General features: G+C 44.0%; 1 protein-coding gene across 1 annotated transcript in view; it reads left to right on the forward strand.

Annotated features, from left to right (window-relative positions):
* SUFU (SUFU negative regulator of hedgehog signaling) overlaps positions 1 to 23,959 on the forward strand; it is a 65,064-nt gene that overhangs the window by 20,029 nt on the left and 21,076 nt on the right. The window contains exons 3-8 of the mRNA XM_083363387.1: positions 7,161 to 7,297; positions 12,528 to 12,670; positions 13,251 to 13,336; positions 14,460 to 14,532; positions 16,095 to 16,251; positions 17,757 to 17,868. Of these exons, the coding sequence (XP_083219513.1) occupies positions 7,161 to 7,297; positions 12,528 to 12,670; positions 13,251 to 13,336; positions 14,460 to 14,532; positions 16,095 to 16,251; positions 17,757 to 17,868 (708 nt within the window). The remainder of the gene's footprint in view (positions 1 to 7,160; positions 7,298 to 12,527; positions 12,671 to 13,250; positions 13,337 to 14,459; positions 14,533 to 16,094; positions 16,252 to 17,756; positions 17,869 to 23,959) is intronic.

Raw genomic sequence — 23,959 nt, forward strand, 5'->3', positions numbered from 1 at the left:
GGACGCCCGACGCAGGAGGCAGACGAGCAGGGACAAACAAAGGAAGGCTATGGGACTCCTCGGGAGGAGGCACAGGGAGACCACGCCCTGAGCTCTCTATAAAAGAAGTGTTTGGGGAGGGGCTAGTTGCTGAAAGCAACTTTTTCTTTGAGAAGTCAAGCTCTTGTATTTTTGTAACAGTGTAATTAAAACTTGGCAGAAGCCTTTTGATCTTGGACGCTTTCCAGACTCTTCCTTTGATTAGGGGTGCGAGAAGAGGGCTGGTTTAGAACAGTTTGCTTTCAGCCACCCACCCCTTAATACTACGATGGAGCAGCTTCTTGCCGAGAATGTCCAGCTCAACCAGCAACTCACCTTGCTGGCCACTCAGGTGGCACAACTGCAGGCTCAGGTACATGCTGCCCCCCCACCCAGGAGGAAATGTCAGATAGCTATGCCGGATAAATTCGCTGGTAATCCAGAACTGTTTCCTGCCTTCCTGGGACAATGCCAGCTTTATATCAGCGTGAAAGCAGCTGATTTCCCCACTGACCGAGATAAGGTGGGATTCGTGTTGAGCCTTCTGTCGGGAGATGCAGCTCGTTGGGGCACGCCTCTGTTGGCACAGCCTAGCCCTTTGTTGGATAACTTTGGGGGGTTTTGTGACCATATGCGCCTCATGTACGAGGACCCGATTAAGGCGCAGACGGCCACCCGACGCTTGAAAGCTTTGAGGCAGGGTCAGCGCCCTCTACAGGCCTATATCAGCGATTTCCGGCTGCTTAGCCAGGATTCCGCCTGGAATGAGGCTGCGCTCGTGGATGCCTTTCAGGATGGCTTGTCAGAGGAGATGTTGGATGAGCTGGCCCGCGTGGACATTCCCTCAGACCTGAATGGGCTGATCCATCTTTGTCTGCGGATCGATGCCCGGCTGCAGCAGCGTAAGAGTCGCCGTGCCACCCCACAGACCCCTGCCGCCCCTGTTGTGCGTGAGCCCCCGGTCCAGAGGGAGGAGCCAATGGAGCTGGGTGCCGCCAGGTCCCGTCTATCGGTGACGGAAATGGACAGACGACGATCGGAGGGGTTGTGTTTTTACTGTGGGGACCCTGGACATTTGGCTGCTTCTTGCCCGAAGAAGCGTCAGCGGGCGTCAGTGACCAAGCCTGCCCTGAGAAAGTCCCCTGCTTTGTTATCGGGAAACGGCCCGAGCCCGATCTAGACGGTGTGAAAGATCGGGCGACCCACAACATCCACACCGAGCGACGTTGTTCCGACGGTGCCTGTGAACCTCCACGGCATTTGATTTTGGAGGCACGACTGATCCTTCCTGGCAAGCCAGAGGGGATTCCGGTCCATGCCTTAATTGACTCTGGGGCTACCACTAACTTTATGGATTCGGCCTTTGTGGCCAAATGGGCTGTTCCCCAGTGTCCAGTGGATCCGCCCATGCTTGTGGAGACCATCGATGGTCGAGTGCTCCTGTCCGGGCCTATCACGGCCGCCACGCAACCCGTGTGTATGGCCATCAGTACCCATGTGGAGGCCATTCAGTTCTACGTCACTTCGGATCTGCACTTCCCCGTGGTCTTGGGACTGGCGTGGCTCCGGGCGCATGATCCACAGATCTATTGGTCTCAGAACTTGGTCACCTTCCCAAGTTTGCAGTGCGTGGACCACACCCGCCATATCTGTGCCGGCCAGGTGGAGGGTTCCCCAGGGGTTTCCTTGCCTCCCGAACTGTCCGACTTTGCTGACGTGTTCAGCGAGTCAGAGGCGGACCAATTACCCCCGCACAGGCCCTACGACTGCTCCATTGACCTAGTCCCTGATGCGCCTCTCCCAGTGGGGCGTTTGTACTCCATGTCGGAGCCCGAGTTGGCTGCATTGCGGGACTTCCTGACGAAGAACTTGGCTCGTGGTTTCATCCGGCCCTCGTCCTCGCCAGTGTCTGCGCCCGTGCTCTTCGTCAAAAAGAAGTCGGGCGAGTTACGGCTTTGCTGTGACTACCGGAAACTCAACGCTATCACGGTGCGTAACCGCTACCCGCTGCCCCTCATCCCCGAGCTCTTGGACCGACTCCGGGAGGCTAAGATCTTCACGAAACTGGACCTGCGTGGAGCTTACAACCTCGTCAGGGTTCGGCCGGGTGATGAGTGGAAGACGGCGTTTGGTACTCGCTATGGACATTTCGAGTACACGGTGATGCCGTTTGGCCTGACCAACGCCCCCGCTGTGTTTCAGCATTTTATGAATGACATCTTTCGGGATCTGTTGGACCAGTTTGTTGTGATTTACCTGGACGACATCCTGATTTACTCCCCGTCGCGTGAAGCGCATCATCAGCATCTCCGTCAGGTCCTGCAGCGCCTCCGGAAACATCGGCTGTTTGCCAAGTTGGAGAAGTGCCAGTTCTACCAGGTGACCATTGATTTCTTGGGTCACCGCATTTCTCCTGAGGGCATCGCCATGGAACCGAGTAAAGTTGAGTCGTTGCAGAGTTGGCAACCCCCGCGTCGCGTGAAGGATATTCAGCGACTTCTTGGATTTGCCAACTACTATCGGACATTCATCCCTGGCTTTGCTGCCTTGACAGCCCCCCTCACCCGGCTCCTGCAGAAGAAGACTCGGTTCCAGTGGAACGCCCCCGAACAACAGGCGTTCCAAGCTCTGAAGGACGCCTTCATGAAGGAGCCCATCTTGAAGCATCCTGACCCGCAACGGCCGTTTGTCGTGGAGGCGGACGCCTCCGACATTGCCATTGGGGCCGTGTTACTCCAGGCAGCGACGCCCAACGGTACCCTTTTCCCTTGCGCGTATCACTCACGGAAATTGAATCCCTCGGAGCGCAACTATACCATCTGGGAGAAGGAGCTGCTGGCCATCAAGGCGGCGTTCGAGGCTTGGAGGCATCATCTGGAGGGGGCGCGGCATCAAATCGAGGTCCGGACGGACCACAAGAATCTGGAAAGCCTGCAGACCGCTCGGAATTTGAACCAACGCCAGATCCGGTGGTCCCTCTTCTTTGCGAGGTTTGACTTCCGGGTGCGGTACATACCAAGCGGGCACAACCAGAGAGCGGATGCTCTGTCCAGGAAGCCCGAGTACACCCGAGTGGAAGACAAGCTTCCGCCCAGGACCGTGATCCCCGTCGAGTCTTTTGCTGCGGTGCGGGAGCCGGTGGATATACGGGCTCGGATCCGGGAGGCGCAGCAGCAGGAGGCGTGGGTGGCTCAGCGGAAGGAAGAGGTGGGGCCAGATTCGCCTTGGTCGGTCACGGATGGACTCCTGTATTATCGTGACCGGCTCTATGTTCCAGGAGGGCCACTCAGGGGACTCGTCCTCAGCCAATGTCATGATAACCCGGCTGCGGGGCATTTTGGCCTGTTCAAGACTCTGAACCTGGTCTCCCGTACATTCTGGTGGCCCCGAGTCCGACACGATGTCCAGTCTTATGTCACCTCCTGCGTCCCATGCAGGCAGGCCAAGTCAGCGACAGGGGCCCCGCCTGGTTTACTGCAGCCTTTGCCAACGCCCAAGAGACCCTGGGGGGCTGTGTCCATGGACTTTCTGACGGATCTACCCCCATCCTCCGGCTTCACGACAGTGTTTGTGGTGGTGGACATGTTGACCAAGATGGCGCACTTCATCCCCTGTCGCGGCTTACCGTCAGCTCGCGCCACTAGTCGCATGTTCATCCAACAGGTGTTCCGGCTGCACGGCCTTCCCGATAGAGTCGTCTCCGATAGGGGGGCCCAGTTTACAGCCCGCTTCTGGCGGGAGTTGATGCGGGCGTTGGACATTAAGGTTTGCCTCTCGTCCGCGCATCATCCTCAGACCGACGGGGGTACCGAGAAGGTCATCGGCATTTTGGAGCAGTATCTGCGCTGCTACGTTAACCTGCAGCAGGACAATTGGGTGGACTATTTGGCCATAGCCGAGTTTGCCTTTAACAACTCGCAGCACACCTCCACGCAGATGACACCGTTCTTGGCCAATGTGGGTTATCACCCTCGGTTTTTCCCCCTTTCTCCCGTGGACTCACCGGAGCCGGCAGCGAACGAATTCATGGCGGAGTTACAGGCGATCCATCGGTTGGTGCGACGGCAGCTGGAGAAGGCCAAGGCCGACTACAAGAGGTTCGCCGATCGGTCGAGAAGGGATACGCCTCCATTATCGGTGGGGGATCGGGTCTGGCTGTCCACCAGGAACCTACCATCCACTCGGCCGGCGAGGAAGCTGGACCACCGTTACCTTGGACCGTTCCCAGTCGAGGCCGTCATCAACCCGGTCGCCTATCGTTTAACTCTGCCACGTTCCCTGCGCGTGCACCCCGTCTTCCATCGGTCCTTGTTGGTCCCCGAACAACCGGCTTGTCCACTTCGCCAAGCGGAACCTCCCCCATCAGGACCTCGTGATGGCGACAGCACCCCCGAGTACGAGGTCGCCAGCATCAGGGATTCCCGCTGGCTGAAAGGTCGCTTCCAGTACCTGATCGAGTGGAAAGGGTACGGGCCGGAGGACTTCACATGGGAAGACGCGACCGCCGTTCATGCCCCTGCGTTGGTGACTGCTTTTCACGAACAGTTCCCATCCCGACCGCATCCGGATCGGCAGACCCGGGGGAAGGGCCCTGCGGTGCGGGATAGTGTTGTGACTCAGGGCCAGCCTGTGGGCCCGACAGCCGGGTCCGATGTATCGGAGGACTCAGATGTGGGGGAGGAGGGAAACGAACCGGCTGATGATGATTTGGAGACTTTGCAGAGTCCTCAGCCGGGAACCTCTTCTCAGCTGTGTGAGCCCGAGAGTGCGGAGGATGATGACCCACAGCTGGCCCTGTTCAAGGACGCCCGACGCAGGAGGCAGACGAGCAGGGACAAACAAAGGAAGGCTATGGGACTCCTCGGGAGGAGGCACAGGGAGACCACGCCCTGAGCTCTCTATAAAAGAAGTGTTTGGGGAGGGGCTAGTTGCTGAAAGCAACTTTTTCTTTGAGAAGTCAAGCTCTTGTATTTTTGTAACAGTGTAATTAAAACTTGGCAGAAGCCTTTTGATCTTGGACGCTTTCCAGACTCTTCCTTTGATTAGGGGTGCGAGAAGAGGGCTGGTTTAGAACAGGCACGGTTTTACAGTGGTTCTCCTCCTATCTCCGGGGACGTTCGCAGTCGGTGTTGGCAGGAGGACAGAGGTCGACCGCGAGGTCTCTCATTTGTGGAGTTCCTCAGGGGTCGGTCCTCTCGCCTCTCCTGTTCAACATCTACATGAAACCGCTGGGTGAGATCATTCGTGGCTTTGGAGTTGGGTATCATCAGTACGCTGATGATACCCAACTTTTCCTTTCGACCCCAAACCACCCCAGTGATGCCCTCAACGTGATGTCCCGGTGCCTGGAGGCGGTTCGGGTCTGGATGGGGAGGAACAGACTCCAGCTCAACCCCGACAAGACTGAGTGGCTTTGCATACCTTCATCCCGGGTTTATTCGGATGTTCCACCTTTGGCTATGGGGGGTGAACTATTACCCCCCGTAGATAGGGCTCGCAACTTGGGTGTCCTCCTAGATTCACGGCTCACCCTGGAAGACCATATAGGAGCTGTGACTAGGGGGGCCTTCGCCCAGGTTCGCCTGGTGCGCCAGTTGCGGCCCTATCTTAGCCGGGATGATTTGTGCACGGTCACTCATGCGCTCGTGTCCTCTCGTCTAGACTACTGCAACGCTCTCTACATGGGGCTGCCCTTGAGGACCACCCGGAAGCTCCAACTGGTACAGAATGCAGCCGCGAGAGTTGTGTTGGGAGTCTCCCGATACTCCCACGTTACACCGCTGCTCCGTGAGCTGCATTGGTTGCCAGTTGTCTTCCGGGTGAGATTCAAGGTACTGGTAACAGTGTTTAAAGCCCTTCATGGCATGGGGCCGGAGTACCTTAGGGAACATCTGCTGCCGGCATCAAGCTCCCTGCGCCCTGTGCGTTCCCACAGAGAGGGCCTCCTCAGGGTGCCACCGATCAGAGAATGTCGATTGGTGGTCCCCAGGGGGAGATCCTTCTCTGTGGGCGCTCCGGAGCTGTGGAATCAGCTACCGGTAGAGCTCCGGATGGCGCCCGATCTTCGCTCCTTTCGTCGCGATCTCAAGACGTTTCTGTTTGTTCAAGCCGGCCTAGCCTGATGGGGATTGGTGGGGTTTTTATTCTTGTGTTTTAATTTTAACTTGGTGCTTTAGAATTTGATTCCAACTGTTTTAATATGGGCAATTATTTAATCTTGTTTTAACGTTTGTATTTTAGTATTTTATTCTGCCCTGTGAACCGCCCTGAGTCCTCAGGGAGAAGGGCGGTATATAAATATTATTAAATTAAATTAAATTAAATACTCCTATTCTCAAAATTCCTTTTGGCTATAGTGGCAGATTCCATGAATTTGTCTAATTTGAAGAAATGTGTGACTTGGAAAACTTGAATTTAAGAGGGACGAGGGTGGCATTTGCAGTCATTTGTACAGTATAAAGATTATCTACCGTAGCTTAGAATTTCATAAGAGCTGTCTCTTGTCTTCCTTGTAGAAGACCCAGAAGGGCTACAAATCCATAGCCCTTCCTTCCTTCTAAATCCAGAGAATCAAAGAATCTGTTTGCTAATTTGATCTTCATCTGGAGTAAATGGATACAGCAACCATACATGCATCCTTTACAGATCAAAACACTAATTTCATGACTTCTAAAATGAACTTGGTATCTTTGTAGAATAAAGTTATCTTGCTGAAGACATTTACTAGTCATTGCAATTTTGTCTGCTGCAGTAGCTATTGAAAGTTTGGGAAGCTATCTAAGACTGTTCTGATGGGTTGAATATCTGTTTTCTAGCAGCATGGAAACTAATGAATTATCAAAGTTATTAGTAGATAAAAAGTAAACCACATAACTTCCTCTAAACTCACCCACTTTATAATTGCAGTTTCTTGATGAGATGTTGTTGGAACTTGGGAGCCATTCTAGACTGACAGATACTGTTTAATGAAGCTTTGTTTTATTTTTGCTGCCATTATAAATTAGTTTTGCATCTTTCTAACTTTCAATATTGTGAATACAGAGGTATGCTAATAGAACAAGTAGAATAAATGAACAGTGGAAATTTTAAGCTTATATTCCTGAAACTTTGTTATGAAACTTTTTGTGATTAATTTCCTTCAGGTTTACTGGACCAGATGGACCAAGTGGTTTTGGATTCGAGCTGACATTTCGCCTTAAGCGTGAAACTGGGGAATCTGCACCACCCACCTGGCCAGCAGAGTTAATGCAAGGCTTAGCCAGATATGTCTTTCAATCAGGTATGATTTAAATATTTACTTTAAGCACTAAATAATGTTTTTGCAATAATTAGCTCTGAGTCTAACTCCTATTTCATAGATTTCATTAATTTGAATTTTGCATAAAGATGAAACTCATATTTTTATTTTGATAAAACAAATTAAGAGGCTATGACTTGCACTAGTAAGGACTCTGGAAACTGTTCGTGATCTAGGAATAAGGACTTTGAATATTTAGTTGAATAATGGTATCCAGATTATTTTACAGACCAATTTAAATCCTGGGCTTTTTTGCCCTGTCTTTTTGAGTTAGTAGTTCTGTAGCTGCTTGTTTTCCAACCTGGAACGTCTCTGCTGTCTTATTTTTTATTTACAAATTGGTTTTCTCTGGTTTGACAGTTTGGAATTCCTATTTCACCAATTTCAGTCCCAACAGCCAATAAATAAATCAGTTCCCACCCCTCTTCTTAATTATCGTTTAGAAATTAGTTATTTTTCACCTGAAAGACATCTTTCTTTTACTGAAGCCTAATTTGCTAAGCCATTCCATTCAATATTATTTGACAGCCAGAAGTTTAAATCTTTCTCTACCTTGCTTCTGATACTTTCTTTTATCTTAAATGTTAATTTATAAAATATTTAGCACTTTTTGCTTGCAATACATTTTGCTCTCATGTTTCCAAAGTAAAAATATACCTTCAGTTGCCGGGTCCTTGCTGCTCTCTAAGCTTGGTTGTTTTCTTGCAGACATTTCATTACCAAACTAGTAACATCATCAGTGTTAGTAGGGAGTGGGGTTTGCTCTCATTTATATAATAACGACTTGCCCTGTCAATGGTCTTCCGGGGGTGGGGTGGGGCGAATGCTCTTGGTGATCTTATTTTGAATTGGATAAAAGGGAAGCAAGCTCAGGGTGAGAACATTAATAATTGAAATCTCTTCTCTGTTATCAATTTTTTTAAGTGAAATAATATTTAATAGCCAAAATCATTTCATTATGTTTATTCATATTTCTAAAACATCCTATCATAGCATCTTTGCTTTATTCAAATAAATATTTTTATCTTGTATTTTTCCTTTATTTCCATTCAGCTAATGGACAATTCCTATCTTTTACTGAACTTTTTATGGCGTTCATATTTAAAAAAAAAGCTGGATGTTTTATGCTATTTAAATTGGCTTTTGCTTCAAAAGCCTTATCTGTTTTTTACGTTGAGTCTCAGTGGCAGTAGCCTTCTGTGATTCAGTGCTCTCAAGCCTCTGCAGTGTTTTCTTCCTGTGTACCAAGTAGAGGTTGGGTAGTATTTTGTGGGATAATGACTGCTTTGACGTCTGAACAAGAGGTACAAGTTTCAGATTTACCTTTCAGTGGTTATTGAGTGAATTTTTTTAATCTTGCATTCAACTGGATTGTAATGTTGATCATTTAAGTCAGGGGTCTTCAAACTTGGCCCTTTTATGACTTGTGGACTTCAACTCCCAGAATTCCTCAGCCAGGCATGCTGGCCTAGGAATTCTGGGAGTTGAAGTCCATAAGTCATAAAAGGGCCATGTTTGAAGACCCCTGATTTAAGTGTTGACAGTGGCAGTTCTTTGGAAGCACATTCAGATTGTTCCAATTATTATTTGAATCTGTGGCATCTTTGTTGGAAGTAAGAGTTTAATAGAAGAATATTTAAACTACTATTACAAAACTATTGTATAGTTGATTTTAACATTGTAAGTAACAAAAGTATTGCAAACAAAATAATAAAGTAATTTAATGATCATTGTATATGTGAAAGTATTTATAATTTCATTTTAAAATTGCTCTAGAATGTCATATTTTTTGTTCTGTTACTTATAAGTAAGCATTTTCTCATATGACGCAGTAAAAGATATTTTAAAATAGGTAACATTTGTGATATGTAAGGGGGTTTTGTAAGCATTTGTTGGAAGTCATAAGAATTTTAAATTTCCAAAATAAAAGCTTATGTCACCACAGAATATTGTGACTAATTTAGAATCCAGTTTTTCAGTTTGCAGATTACTTTTGGCACCACTATAATTATAGCACATCTCACCTCAGCTATGATGTGTGAATCCAGTGACAGCTGAGAATCACGTTACGCTCTAAGATTATAAACCTTCATCAAGAACAGGCTTACTTTCTAATTTTAATTGTTAATATCAGTTCCAGTTTTATTTTTGCAACAGCCCCTCCCTATTGTCTTGATTTTATTTTTCCCCTCATCTGTCAGTTTCCAAATACTTTAGCAAATTGGGATCTTCAATTCCTTGTTCTATTCTGGTTTTAAAATTTGCATATTAAATAGATTTATTAATAATCAGTATTTATAAAGACTTTTTGTGGGGGTTTTTTGGTCTCTTAACATGTAGTAATGTTCATTGAATTTCAGTAAACCTCAATTTATTGAAGTATCTCACTAATTAAAAATGCTGGTGGTCCAAATCTAGGTATTAATAGGTGTCATAATTGTTATGCTGCCAGTGGGTGGCAACAGAAAAATGATAAAGAGTCTTAATTCTTATTCACTAATTAATTTAAAGTAAAAATCATCGCATCCATCCATATTTTTCATACAACAGGTTATAGTTTTTAAAATTATTGTTATCTGCATCTTTTTACTGGCTTTCCATTCATTTAGGATGTTTAGAATTTTGATACAATTTGGGTTGAATGATAACATTGGAAGATGATATACAATCCACTGAAAATTAAAGGAATTAGTCATCGTTTCAGTGATAAAATGTCTGTGTAATGTTTTTTCTCAAAACTTCAAATTGCATAGCAATAATTTGTGTTGATAATGATTTGATCCAAGTATTGTGGGAAATCTGTATAGAAAGACAGCTCTTGCATGTTATTTATGATAGCAAGGTCCGTTTTTTAAAGCTTTGGTATTGGATTTACTCACTCTGAGGCTTTTAAATTGAATCCATATAATTTTTCATATAGTTGGTTTCTGTAGTTTAATTGACAGTCAGTATCAATGTTACATCTGTAGAAGAAAGACGTTTCTGAAGTAGTCTTCATCCAAATAGACAAAAATAGGTGGATTTTCAACAGATACATTGTATTAGCATTTAAAAACCGGTTGCAAATGATTGGGATTTCCTGAAGGAAGAAATCTAGAATTGAGAGAATATTGTGACAAAAACACAAGCCTCAGGAATAAGTCTCTTATAACTCCTTTCATTAGAGAAAATACTGACTGAGGTTTACATAATTAAAACATTTTGTTAATCAGAGTCTTGGCTGGTGTTGTATATGACTTGGAAGTCATTGAAAATTGATATGCTGAGAACTCTTAAGATGGCTTCGAATATTTGTGAACAGCTACATGTCCCTTTTCTTTATAGGTCTTCACATGCTTTTGAAATCTGAATGTATCAATTGATTTTCCATACATGTCTGTTTAAAATAAATGTGAAGTATATCTTGCTTAGGTTACACTTTAGTTCCCTGCACCTGATAATCCTCCGGCCAAATTCCTGTGGCTTCATGGTGGTAAAAAATGCAGGTTTCCCTCAAAGGCTGTGAGGGTTTCCAGTGAAAATATGTTCTTCCTAACCTTCCTGCAAGATATTTTTAAAGTGGATTTGGAGACTAAAAGTTATGCTACTCCCAACCACCAAGGCCTAGCTCCAATAAACGACCTAATCTTCATAGTTGTTGAACAATAGAATTTTGTTTTCCTGTAGCCATGGGATTAATGGGACATGTTTCATCTAAACCAGGTTTTCCAGGATCTGATTCTCTATGGATCCAAGGATTCCCTATGGATTAATTAGGATAATAGAGGGCGGTTGTTGGAAATGCATAGAATATTAAAACTTCTTTGCATTGATTCTTTTGTGCAAACAGATAAAATTAACAGAAAATAATGGCATATCTGAGTTTTTGATACCGCCATTATGACAGTACTGTAAGCCAGCAGCCAACTATGAATGATTATAATAAATGGATTTTAACTTTACTGGTATACATTAAGCATTTTTATTCTGATTAGTTTGTAGAAATAAATAAAGTAGAAGTAAATTTTTGACAAAATATTTGGGCCCCTACATTGGGATGTTTTTTGCCAGGGTCTGAACAATTTATTTATCAAGGTCACATTCATTCATTCATTCATTCATTCATTCATTCATTCATTCATTCCTGCCTTTATTTATAAATAACTCAAGGCAGCAAACGTACCTAATACTTCTTCCTTCTCCTATTTTTTGTACAACAACCTTGTGAGTTAATTGGTCCGAGAGAGAGTGATTGGCCCAAGGTCACCCAGATGGCTTTCATGGCTAAGGCAGAGTTTAAATTCCTGGTGTCCCGGTTTGTAGCCTGGTGCCTTACTGTTTTTGTTATAACTTTGTAAGCCACATTGACACTTTTTAATGAAGAGTGATATATAAAGATGCAAAACAAAAATAATTTTTCACTACATTTTCCTGTTTATTGGAAATTAGGGTTCCTGCATGGGTTGGTAGGACTAACATTTTATGTAGAAAAATTTATGGAATCCAATTCAAAGAAATGAGTAGGATGGTCAGAGACAAATTGTCCTTTTGTATCAGCTTGCTAAGTAAAATGATTTTTAAAGAATATAGTCACTTCATAGAAAACTTGTTAAAAAAATCAGAGTGGTAACTTTCTTTGCCTTCTAATCAATGGTGCCAAATGGGTGTGACAAACAATCAAGATGGCAGTCACAGCAACTGTGATTGAAACCTCAATATTTGTATATACAGGTAGTCCTCAATATACAACAGTTCATTTAGTGACCATTCAAAGTTACAACAGCACAGAAAAAAGTGACTTACGACCGTTTTTCACATGGCCATTGCAGCATCACCATGGTCACATGATCAAAATTCAGATGTTTGGCAACTGACAAACAAGTTAATGGAGAAGCCAGATTCAGTTAATAACCATGTTATTAACAACTGCAGTGATTCACTTAACAACTGTGGCCAGAAAGGTCATAAAATGGAATAAAACTCAGTTAACAAATGTTTCACTTAGCGACACAAATTTTGGGCTCAATTGTGGTTGTAAGTTGAGGACTACCTGTAGATGTTAGCCATTTCACTTTAAAAACAAAAAATAATCTTAATTATTATACGTAAGAACAATAGAAAATAAATGGGTAGTATTTCTGTTGTAATCTTTTTATGGCGATGTGATGATTGTTTTGACCATTTATTGATTATTCCAGTTTTTTAAGAAGATTGCCTTCATTCTTCTCAACAGAAAACACATTCTGTAGTGGTGACCATGTATCGTGGCATAGTCCATTGGACAACAGTGAGTCTAGAATCCAACACATGCTCCTGACTGAAGATCCACAAATGCAGCCAGTTCAGACACCATTTGGAATTGTAACATTTCTCCAAGTATGTATTCTCTAGAAGTCAGTATTCTTATAATTGTCTATAAGAAGTAATATTTTATTTTTCCAGATAAACAATTGTCTGTCATTTCATATTTTCAGATATTAAAAAGACATTATATACCATTTCCCATTAAAATTATGTAAGTAATTTTGGTTAAGGCTAAATTTCCCGTGATAATTTTGGTAGTCTTTTAAGACACTTTAGTTCATGGGATGGACCTCAAATCTGATGAAAATGCTAGCAGATGCCAGCTTTCTGAGCCTTGGGGGTGGGGAGAATGTTTCACATCCCCTCCCCTCTGGAGCCTTTCTGAGTTTTCTAGAGGGGAGGGAAAAGCTCAAAACATTCATATTTCACTAACATTTTCTCCTCTTCTCCAGAGCATTTCTATGCCATCTGTTAGGGTGATCTTAGCCAAAAGGCATTCGCTAGAATTTCCCCCAGATTTTATGTCCCGTCCTTCAGATCACAGGACTTTCCCCCTTTTCTCTATTATTTAAATTTGTGCTGCATCACGTTAGTTTTTCCAATATATTTTCTTGTTATGTATAAAAGATATTATTACATGTTATTGCTCTAGATTGTTGGAGTATGTACAGAAGAGCTTCATGCAGCACAGCAGTGGAATGGGCAGGGTATACTAGAATTGCTTCGGACTGTTCCTGTGTAAGTAGAACATTTTCACCTGATTTGGAAGTCAAATTAGCAATTAAAGGAAAATGTCTGATTAAGATCAATTCAGCCACTTCCTAAAGCCACACTTGAAATAATCTTTTTAAAAACCTGTATACTTAAATAGTTGAAGGTTTTCACCCCTCTAATTTCACAGTACAACTTGAAATTGAAATTTATTTGGTTAGTTTATGGCATGACCATATCACACAAACCACCTAAAGCCCGCCAAAGCATCCTAAGTAAACGAAAAGACCTAGCTATGTAGGACAAACGTACAGAAGACTAGCAGAGCGCATCCATGAACAACAACTAGCAGTCAGAAGATGTGATGAAAAATCCTTTATTTCACAACACATGGACAGACTTAATCATAGTTTCAGCTGGAAAACAGACCATCCTAGACCTAACTAAAGTCCAAAAATTCTAGAGAATTCCTGGAAGCATGGCACTCAAACAAATCGGCCACCAATAGACACATAGAGAGAAGTAACATCTATATATCATTCAAAAGAGACAATCAAAAACCCAAAAAAGAAAGAAAAAAACATCTCCTCTCCAGCAATCAACACCCAGATGAGCAGAGATTAACATCAAGATTAACACTAGACCAACAATCAAGAAATAAAAACCTCAGTCGAGGAACTACCAAGTCAGACAAACAAGCTAACAGTAAGGAACAGCCTAATCAAGGAATCACCAAGATCATTCTCACCAACACTGACAGAACAAGCCTATAATATATAAAATGAGATCAATCCACAGTCTCTTCTTGCACTGATGAGTTTACCTAGTTCGGTAATTAAATGTCTGCAAGAAAACCAGGATTTTTAGAGAATACCAGGGACCCCAAACTTCAATCCTGAGCTACAAAATATTCTCTTCTATTGTTTAGTTTAGGTAATATGGGGAAAATAAATATCTTCAGAGTGAGAATATTTTAGGTATATTCTCTTAGGATTGTGATACCAAATTTGTACAAATTTGATAGCCTGCAAAGAAAATCTGAGAACGCATTTTATGGTCTGAGATACAGTTAGTAAAGATGTACAAGACACCCTAAATTTCTGGGAATAGTTGCAGTTAACTGTTGTTGGTTTTTTTTGTATGTCTATAGAGCAGGAGGTCCATGGTTAATCACAGATATGCGACGTGGGGAAACAATATTCGAAATAGATCCACATCTGCAAGTATGCATTTTAATTATTTAGTTTATTGATATTTCATGACAAATGGACACAATTGCATTTGTTACCCAAAACAATTCTCTCCTTGTATTTGAATGTTCTCAGAAAAAAACAAGTCAATTCTTTTGTTACTTTGCTACCAATGTTTGACTTGTGAGTCTTCATGCTTCCAATCCTCGGAACCATGGTCAATAAATGGCTCAGTTCAGATTAGTTTCCCTGTTGATACTGAACTGGGTCACAGGCATCGTTTCCTTCCTTCCTTCCTTCCTTCCTTCCTTCCTTCCTTCCTTCCTTCCTTCCTTCCTTCCTTCCATCCATCTCTGACATATGTAAAACTGCACCACTCCAAAATGACTCTGGATGGCATGCAGTAAAAACAAAACAGATTCAACAAAAAGGCCCAATCTTGTGCAGATTCCCTGATACCTTGTGTGCTTGGGGGAAATTGGGGGATTGAGATATGAATGGAAAGGCTTCTGTTCATTGCCTTTTTTTCTAGAAATCAATGTGATTTATGATAACTATAAGGATTTCAAAAGCTTTGAAAAACTATATGTAACCCATCACTCCTGGGTTGGAAATAGACTAGCATGCTGAAACTGATCTTTGTAACCATTGACTGTATTGGAATATTGCATGTGAAACTGTCTTTTCAGAGTGAGGTCTTCCTTCAGTATTTATTTTATTTTATTTTATTGAATTTATATACCGCCCTTTCCCGTAGGACTCAGGGCGGTTTACAGGGTATATAAAACATCGATACAAAAATTAAGAACAATTAAAAAAAGATTAAATTAAATCCCTAAAAAATATAACAAACATCATAACCATAGTTGGTGGATGTGTAGTTTCTGACAGTTTCTTCAGTGATATTCTCAAGCAGACCAGTTTGTACATGTAAAAAGGAAAATTGAATCACTTTTTTTTCTTTCTGTTTTCATATCAAATTGCTGCAGTTACTGCTACTTACTTTAAAAGCCAAGAGTTAGTTTAACAGCACCATCTGGTGGTGAAGGTTAGAACTGAAGACAAATCGTTTCCTTCATCTTTTGAACTGGTAGTTTCCATGAGATGCAGGAATATCTCTTTCTGCTATTGATTTTGGAAGTGAAGCATGCTGGGAGAATTAATGGTTGGAATTCATTAAACCTTTGAATCAACGCTACGCTTTCGTGAAATGTAGTTTTGAATTAAATGCTATGACTCAAGACATCAAATGATAACTGGCAACTCAGACATACCGCCATTGCTTGGTGATAGAGCACAGGCTTCATCATGCAGAACTACTGAATTTCAATACCTCCAGATAGGGCTGGGAAAAAAATCCCATGAGGCAGTGTAAGTGACATTACACTGGGCAGAGCCACAGTATGTTCTGCATTTTAAGCCCATTGCATTCATCGGCATTGATTTGCGGCTAACCTTTGTGTCTTTAGAGCAGTGAAAATAAGTATTGTAGCTCTTAATTTCTCAGACACTTAGTATTGATAAAATATATCTAAAAGATCCTGTAATGACAGAACTATGTTCTCAAATGCTTGCTTGTTTGGGATCCTTTTAAGCAGGACCGAGTTGATAAAGGGATTGAAACAGATGGCTCAAATCTAAGTGGTGTCAGTGCAAAATGTGCCTGGGATGACCTTAGCCGGCCACCAGAGGATGATGAAGACAGCAGAAGTATTTGCATTGGTACACATCCTCGACGATTGTCTGGAAAAGGTAAGTTAAACTTTGATCACACCAGTCTAAGGTTTATTTTCTCTCAGCCCAACCCACGTCACAGGGTTGTGAGGAAATATATATAGATTCCTGCATCTCTTACTTAGTAATATGGCTACCATACCAAGAAACCTAGCAAATTTTTGACGTCAATTCTAAAAGTTAAAATATTTATTTCCCAGTATAAGTGAAAATAGAAGGCAGGCACTTTCCTAATATACTCAGACCTTGTGCATGTGGATTTTTTTAAAAAAAATATTTAAATAAACAGTATTGTAGCTAGGCAACGATTTCCAGCTCAAGAATATATTAAATTTCAAGTTGGGTCTTCAACAAACTTTGTCAGTACTGTGAAAACAAGTATTTTTCCAGATGCAAGGTTGTGCATATGTGTTCATAGATAAGCCTCCACCCCCATCCCACCCCACCCCCACATCATTTTACTTTTCACTGAACATATATGTCAGTTTCCATTCCTCATTTGAAACTCACTATCTCCCAATTTACCCTGAAGAACATCTATAATGATCTCTTCCCTGGCTCTTATTGAGTACTTATGCAGAGGTTCCCTATATACCCCTTTCCTTAGCAGCCAAAATGGAGCTTTTTGCTGACAGGCAGTTGCCTCCTCCCAAGTGAAGGAGGCAAACTCTGTTTCCCGGCCAATTGCATTTTGAATCTTTTTGCAGAGAGAAGGGCAAGCATCTGGGAGGAGGCATAGAAACAGTTTTCTTTAGCAATTTATGAGGCAAACCAGGGATCACAAAGCCACCTTGTCAACTCTGGGTTTTTCTATTGTCATGATTTCATTGTGGCTATGCAGATAGAATGTCATAGAACTATACATTATAAAGCCCATAAGTACTAGCTGATAAGAAATGAAGTAAGATCATTTTCACGATAGTGCATGCTGTCAGTCAAAAAGTGAGGTAATTCTTGAAAACAACATGGGAGTTTCTGATGCAGGGCAAATTCACAGAAATTTTCTTCTCCTTTTCTCTCATTGCAGCGTCTCCTGAAATTTCATTCTGTAATTGAAGAAGTCTTTTATTTGCAGAAAGACAATACTGGTTCTAAACTGTTTATTTAGGAAATACCGTAGTTAAAGGGTGTAATATTTTACAAGCATAGGTTTTAGTATTGAAAAATTTGTGTACCAATGCCTGTGACTTTGTGTTAACTCTGTAGCATTTTCTCATTCATAGGGAAAGGGGTGAAGCCAGAGGACCAACATTGCTATTATATACTGTAATGCTTCATTCAGTGCATTGTGACTAATGTTTTCCAAAAATCATAATTTGAAATATTACTCGAAGCTTAGGTTTTGGGATTGTTGTTTATATTAAATGAAAAGAAATCAGTTGCCAGTTGGTTGCAAGAAACTACGTTTTTTGATACACAGATGAAAAAGGAAGTATATGGTCTTCGTTTTAGTATTCCAGTCTATTGTTTGAAAGATCACCTCACCTACATTTAACCGTGTTTTTAAATTTTTGAATTTTCAGACACAGAGCAAATTCGAGAAACTCTACGAAGGGGACTAGAGATTAACAGCAAGCCAATTTTGCCACCAATTAATACTCAGAGGCAGAATGGATTGAACAGTGAGAGAGCACCGTAAGTTTAGTCTTATAGATGAATCTTGAAGTGAGAAAGAATGAGTTTTTCTTAAGATAATAATGGAAGGAAAGGCTATTTTTTGTATATAATGTTTGTTGGTACTATACTTCAGATATATTTAATTAACAATGGATTTGCAACATTTTATACTGCTTTTAATTTAGAAAATTAAATTTAGAAACTACCAAAGTGGTATTTGTTATATATAGTATATACCAAAATATGAAACAAAAGAGTAAAAATGGCTTAAATAATCAAAGGAACACAAATAACAAATTATTTATAATTAGGGCAGTTGAAAAGAGTCAGTGGAAAACCTGGCTAAATAAAGAACATTTCAGTTTCTGCAAAAATACTTAGGTTTGGGAATGCTAATCTCTGCTTGGTATTTACTCCACTGGATAAGCATCATTAAAGTAGCATAAAACAGAAATGACCTTAGAAGTCATTTAATCTCTGCTCAGTGCAGGATCCCTTAGAATATGGTTTTAACATATGTATGTATGTATGTATGTATGGATGGATGGATGGATGGATGGAGAGAGAGAATGAGAGAAAGAGATTTTTATGTGGTAAAATGGGCAGCCAATACATTTTATAAATAAATAAACAAAATATTATCTCTAACCAATGATCCAGCCTTTTTTCAAGTTCACCAATGAAAGGGAACTCATCACTTCATTACTAGTAATATGGGATACATAGGAAGTAAATGCATTTAGGTCATGTTACTTGGTCTTTTGTGTACATTAGGTATAAAAGTTTATGTGTGTTTGTGTGCGTGTGTAAACAAACAATTTTAAGTTTTTTTTTAATTTCTCACTTTCAAATGTTCCTTCGCCCTCTGTACAATATGAATAATAATAACAATATGAACAGCAATAATATTGTTCACAAGTAGACAAAGGATAGTTGTTTTCAAGTAAACTCTGAAATACTCAATGTTAACAAAGAGAGCTGGCTGTTTGACTTATTAGCATTACATTAGGTTCTGCACATCACTTTTTATAATGTTATGAGTGTCCAAGGATTGCAGCCAGATCTTGTAAAAAAAAAAAAAGAGGAAGTATTTTCACCTTTAGAAGAACTTTCAGGCTGATAAAACTAGAAAATATCTAGACAATCTTTTCCCTCCTCTCAAGTTTCAAGTTTCAAGTTTTATTTAATTTGTATACCGCCCTTCTCCTTGGTAGGGACTCAGGGCGGTTCACAGGGCATATATAAAAAAGACAATACAAAAATTAAAAAAGATTAAACCCATGCCCAGTTAAAAACAGTAATACAAATCTAAAACAACAATTAAAACCCATAATCCCCCGTCAGGCCAGACCAGCTATTTCGAATAGGTGGGTCTTCAGGCCACGACGGAAAGTTCGGAGGTCTGATGCCGTCCGGAGCTCCACCGGCAGTTGGTTCCATAATGCCGGAGCGCCCACAGAGAAGGCCCTCCCCCTGGGGGCCACCAGTCGGCATTCCCTGACTGGCGGCACCCTGAGGAGGCCCTCTCTGTGGGAACGCACAGGGCGGAGGGGAGTTGATGCCGGCAGCAGGTGGTCCCTGAGGTATCCCGGACCCATGCCATGTAAGGACTTAAAGATCGTAACCAAAACCTTGAACCTCACCCAAAAGACAACTGGTAACCAATGCAGCTCGCGGAGCAAAGGTGTAACATGGGAGTACCGGGAAACTCCCAAGACAACTCTCGCGGCCGCATTCTGTACCAGTTGGAGCCTCCGAGTGGTCTTCAAGGGAAGCCCCATGTAGAGAGCATTACAGTAGTCAAGGCGAGAGGTCACGAGCGCATGAGTGACCGTACACAGGGCATCCCGGTTCAGATAGGGCCGCAACTGGCGCACCAGGCGAACCTGGGCGAAAGCCCCCCTAGTCACGGCCACTATATGATCTTCCAGGGTAAGCCGTGAATCTAGGAGGACTCCCAAGTTGCGAGCCCTATCCACGGGGGGTAAGAGCTCACCCCCCATAGAAAGAGATGGAACATTTTGAATGTCCCGGGATGCCGGAATGTACAGCCACTCAGTCTTGTCAGGGTTGAGTTGAAGTCTGTTCCTCCCCATCCAGACCCGAACCGCCTCCAGGCAACGGGACATCACAGCGAGGGCATCACTGGGGTGGTTTGGGGTCGAAAAGAAAAGTTGGGTATCATCGGCATATTGATGATACCCAACTCCAAAACCACGAATGATCTCACCCAGCGGTTTCATGTAGATGTTGAACAGGAGAGGCAAGAGAACCGACCCCTGAGGAACTCCACAAACGAGAGACCTAGGGGCCGATCTCTGACCCCCTGCCAACACCGACTGCGAGCGTCCCAGGAGATAGGAGGAGAATCACTGAAGAACTGTGCCTCCCACTCCCAATCCCCTGAGACGCCGCAGCAAGATACCATGGTCGATGGTATCGAAAGCCGCCGAGAGGTCTAATAGGACTAGGACAGAGGAATATCCCCTATCCCGAGCCCTCCAGAGATCATTCACCAGAGCGACCAATGCCGTCTCCGTGCTGTCCCCGGGCCTGAAACCCGATTGGTAGGGGTCCAGATAATCCGCTTCATCCAGGACCAGAGGGAGCTGATGCGCCACCACACTCTCGACAACCTTCGCAAGAAAGCGAAGGTTGGAGACTGGACGAAAGTTGTTCAAAACAGCTGGGTCCAAGGCAGGCTTCTTGAGGAGAGGTCTCACCACTGCCTCCTTCAGGACGGTGGGGAAATAACCCTCACTCAAAGAAGCAGATATAACCGCCTGGAGCCAGCCTCGTGTCCTCTCCCTAGCTGCATAAACCAGCCAGGAAGGGCACGGGTCCAACAAACATGTGGAGGAGCTCAGCCTCCCCATAATCCTGTCCACTTCATCAGGGGTCACAGAATCAAACTCTTCCCAGGTAACATTGACAAGACCGCCCGTGTCCTGATCGCCTGACTCTGCCCAGCTGGAGTCCAAACCGGTCCAAATCCGAGCGATTTTATCTGACAGATGTTGACTAAATTCCTCGGCACGACCCTGCAAGGGATCCTCCCTCACCTCCTGATTAAGAAGTGAGCGAGTCACCCTAAACAAGGCGGCCGGGCGATTATCTGCGGACGCGATGAGGGTGGAGAAGTAATTGCACCTCGCCACCCTCATCGCTGCGAGATAAGACCTAATATAGGTTCTTAACCGCAACCGGTCGGGTTCGGATCGGCTAGACCTCCAGCAGCTCTCTAGGCCCCGTTTCCGACGCTTCATCTCCCGGAGCTCCACGGAAAACCATGGAGCTCGCTGGGATCTGCGCCGGGTCAGGGGCCGCAAGGGTACAACCCGGTCAAGTGCCTCAGTGGCTGCCCTTTCCCAGGCTTCCACTAAGGCATCCGCCAAGCTGTGAGCAGTGGAGGCAGGTGGGGACCCCAGCGCCGCTTGGAATCTATCAGGATCCATTAAGCGTCTGGGGCGGTACCATCTAATTGGCTCCGTACCCCCACGGCGGGGGGTGGCAAAACAGAAGACCAGCCGCAGGAGATGATGATCGGTCCATGACAGGGGCATAATAAATGGAGAGCCCCCACCTAGATCATCCAACCACTGTCTAGATAAAAAAATCAGGTCAAGGGTGTGGCCTCCCTCATGAGTTGGCTCTGAAATTACTTGCGTCAGGTCCATGGCCGCCATGGAAGCCATGAACTCCCGAGCTAGCTCAGATGAACCTCCCAGGGATGGTAGATTGAAGTCTCCCAAAACTATAAGTTTGGGAAACTCAACCACCAAACCCGAGAGGATATCGAGCAGCTCGGGCAGGGCTGCCGCTGTGCGACTAGGCGAAATGTACACCAGCAGCAAGCCCAACTGCGCCCCAGGACCAAATCTCATAAAGAGAGACTCACACCCGACTATCTGAGAAACGGTGGTCTCCCGCGGGCATAAGGTCTCCCTAATGGTAACCGCCACTCCCCCACCCCTACCATGAGCTCGTGGCCGGTGTAGCACCCGGAAGCCTGGTGGGCAGAGGTCAACCAAAGGGACCCCACCCTCTGGGCCCAACCAAGTCTCCGTGATGCAAGCCAGGTCCGCATGCTCACCCTCAACTAAATCCCTAACGAGGGGAGCTTTATTAACCACGGACCTGGCATTCAGGTACACCAGCCGGAGCTCAGGAGGCTGCACATCCTCGCTCCCGGGATCTCGGGGAAGAAGCAGAGGGTCGGAGCACCTCACCGCTTGCAAATAGCGGGGACGGCCCTCCCGGTAGCGATACGGCCCCCTGTCTATCCGCCTGCTGCCATTCCCCGTCGTGGGAATTGATAATCCCACTACCCGCTCATGAGCCCCGGCGACAACGCCACCCCGTTCTCCCCCCGTGCTATCAGACCCAAGGCTGGTCTGAACCATGGTAGATCGGCCACCCCCCATAGCCAAACAACCCCTATCTCCCACCCCGCTCCCTAGCCCTATAAAAAATTTGGATAAAAAAATAATCAGAGGCTTTCTAGATTTACATTGACAGCCCCTGCCCCTGCCCAGCCATCTCTCAGAGACCCAAAACTCGGGCCCGTCATCAAGGTTATAAACGTTTAAGGAGGCGGGTCGCACCCAGGAGAGGGGGGCACCCCTGAGGGCGTACAAACGCGTGCTCGTATATTGCCGCATAAGTATAAAAAAGTCCAAACAGTCCAGGATAGGCATCCCTTAGTTGTCCATGGGAGGATTGAACATGACAGAAGTCTGGATCCCCACCCAACTTCACTGCCACTCAGTTGGGTGGCCCCCAAGACAGGCCGCAGCCCGTTCTCTCACAACGGGTTGAGACTCCGTTCCTGGGGGTGGACCAGGTATCCTCTGGGTAGGCAAACCCCATAGAGCTCCCACCTCTATGAGGTTGCAAATGGAGAAGTCCAGCCACTCTCCCACCGTGGCCGATACCCAGGTATGTCGAAAGTCCAAAGGGAGAGGGGAGAGGGTAGGCAGGCAGATGGTAAAAAGTATGTCCAAGGCAAGGAGGGTAGGCAGGCCAGAATAAAAATAGTCTGAATCACCGGCGTCACTGCAAGAGCAGTCCAAAGATGATACACGATGCAAGAGCCCCATGTCGTCCTTGCTCCGGTAAGATAACTCCCGGTCGTCCCCGCCTCCGCCGTGCTAGCCCTGTAGGGACTGGGTGCTCTCAGAAGTTACGTAATGCAGAGCGAACCGGTTGTGTTTAGAACATGATGCCTGGGCTAATAGTCATAGATTGTTCTCCTTGGAAGAAGAGCTGGCTGAAACCTTACAGAGTAAAAGCTATTTTAAAACAGACAGTATGCTATAGTATAACTTTAGCATTTTATATCTCTTCTGTAACTTCTTATCTCTAACTTTAGTTATCGGTCCTCTGTTGTAAAAGTAAACAAATTATGGTATCATTATTTTTTGTCCAGGTTAAAGTGTATACAACAAAGGAAGTGTTTAAATGCAAGTGCAGCATTGCAACTATATCATTTTTTCAGCATTACCCAATCAGCGCTGATTTTTGGTGTCAGTGTTTTCTGATATTATATTAATTGTCTGTTAAAATATAGCACAGTGAGTCACGAAGATTCTTGAGCTAAGTAACTTTAATTTACTTTTTAGAACTTTTAATGTAAGTAACAGGTAGCAGTGGAATATTGCATTTGTGCACGTCCACTTCTCTGTCTCTGAATCAAATGCTCCAGATAGTAGATCTCAGAAAAATAGCATTTAAGGATAATTACCCTAGTTTGTTATTTTATTAGAAAGCTTTAATCTCTTAAACAATGCACATCATAGCAAATCTTAGTTTCTCCTTTACTTGGGCTATAAACATTTATTGAAACTTTGGTCTCTCAGATTAAAATTCTGGTTTGCAGAAAAAGTGAAGGGTAGTGAACCTGTGTAGCAAGCATTTGTTGACTTTTTTTCCTGTAGAATTGATATTGACTGCCTTCAAATGACATAGTTTATAACATCTCTCTCTAATATTGCAGGAAGACCAAAGATGATTGCAAATTTGTTTATGTGACTATGACTTCTATTGCTTTCTTAGCAACTGTAGAGATGTGCTTTTCCTGCAGATTATTAGCTTCGCTTCTGCTACCCAA

Source organism: Vipera ursinii, assembly GCF_947247035.1.
Source record: "Vipera ursinii genome assembly, chromosome: 5".
Taxonomy (NCBI): Eukaryota; Metazoa; Chordata; class Lepidosauria; order Squamata; family Viperidae; genus Vipera; species Vipera ursinii.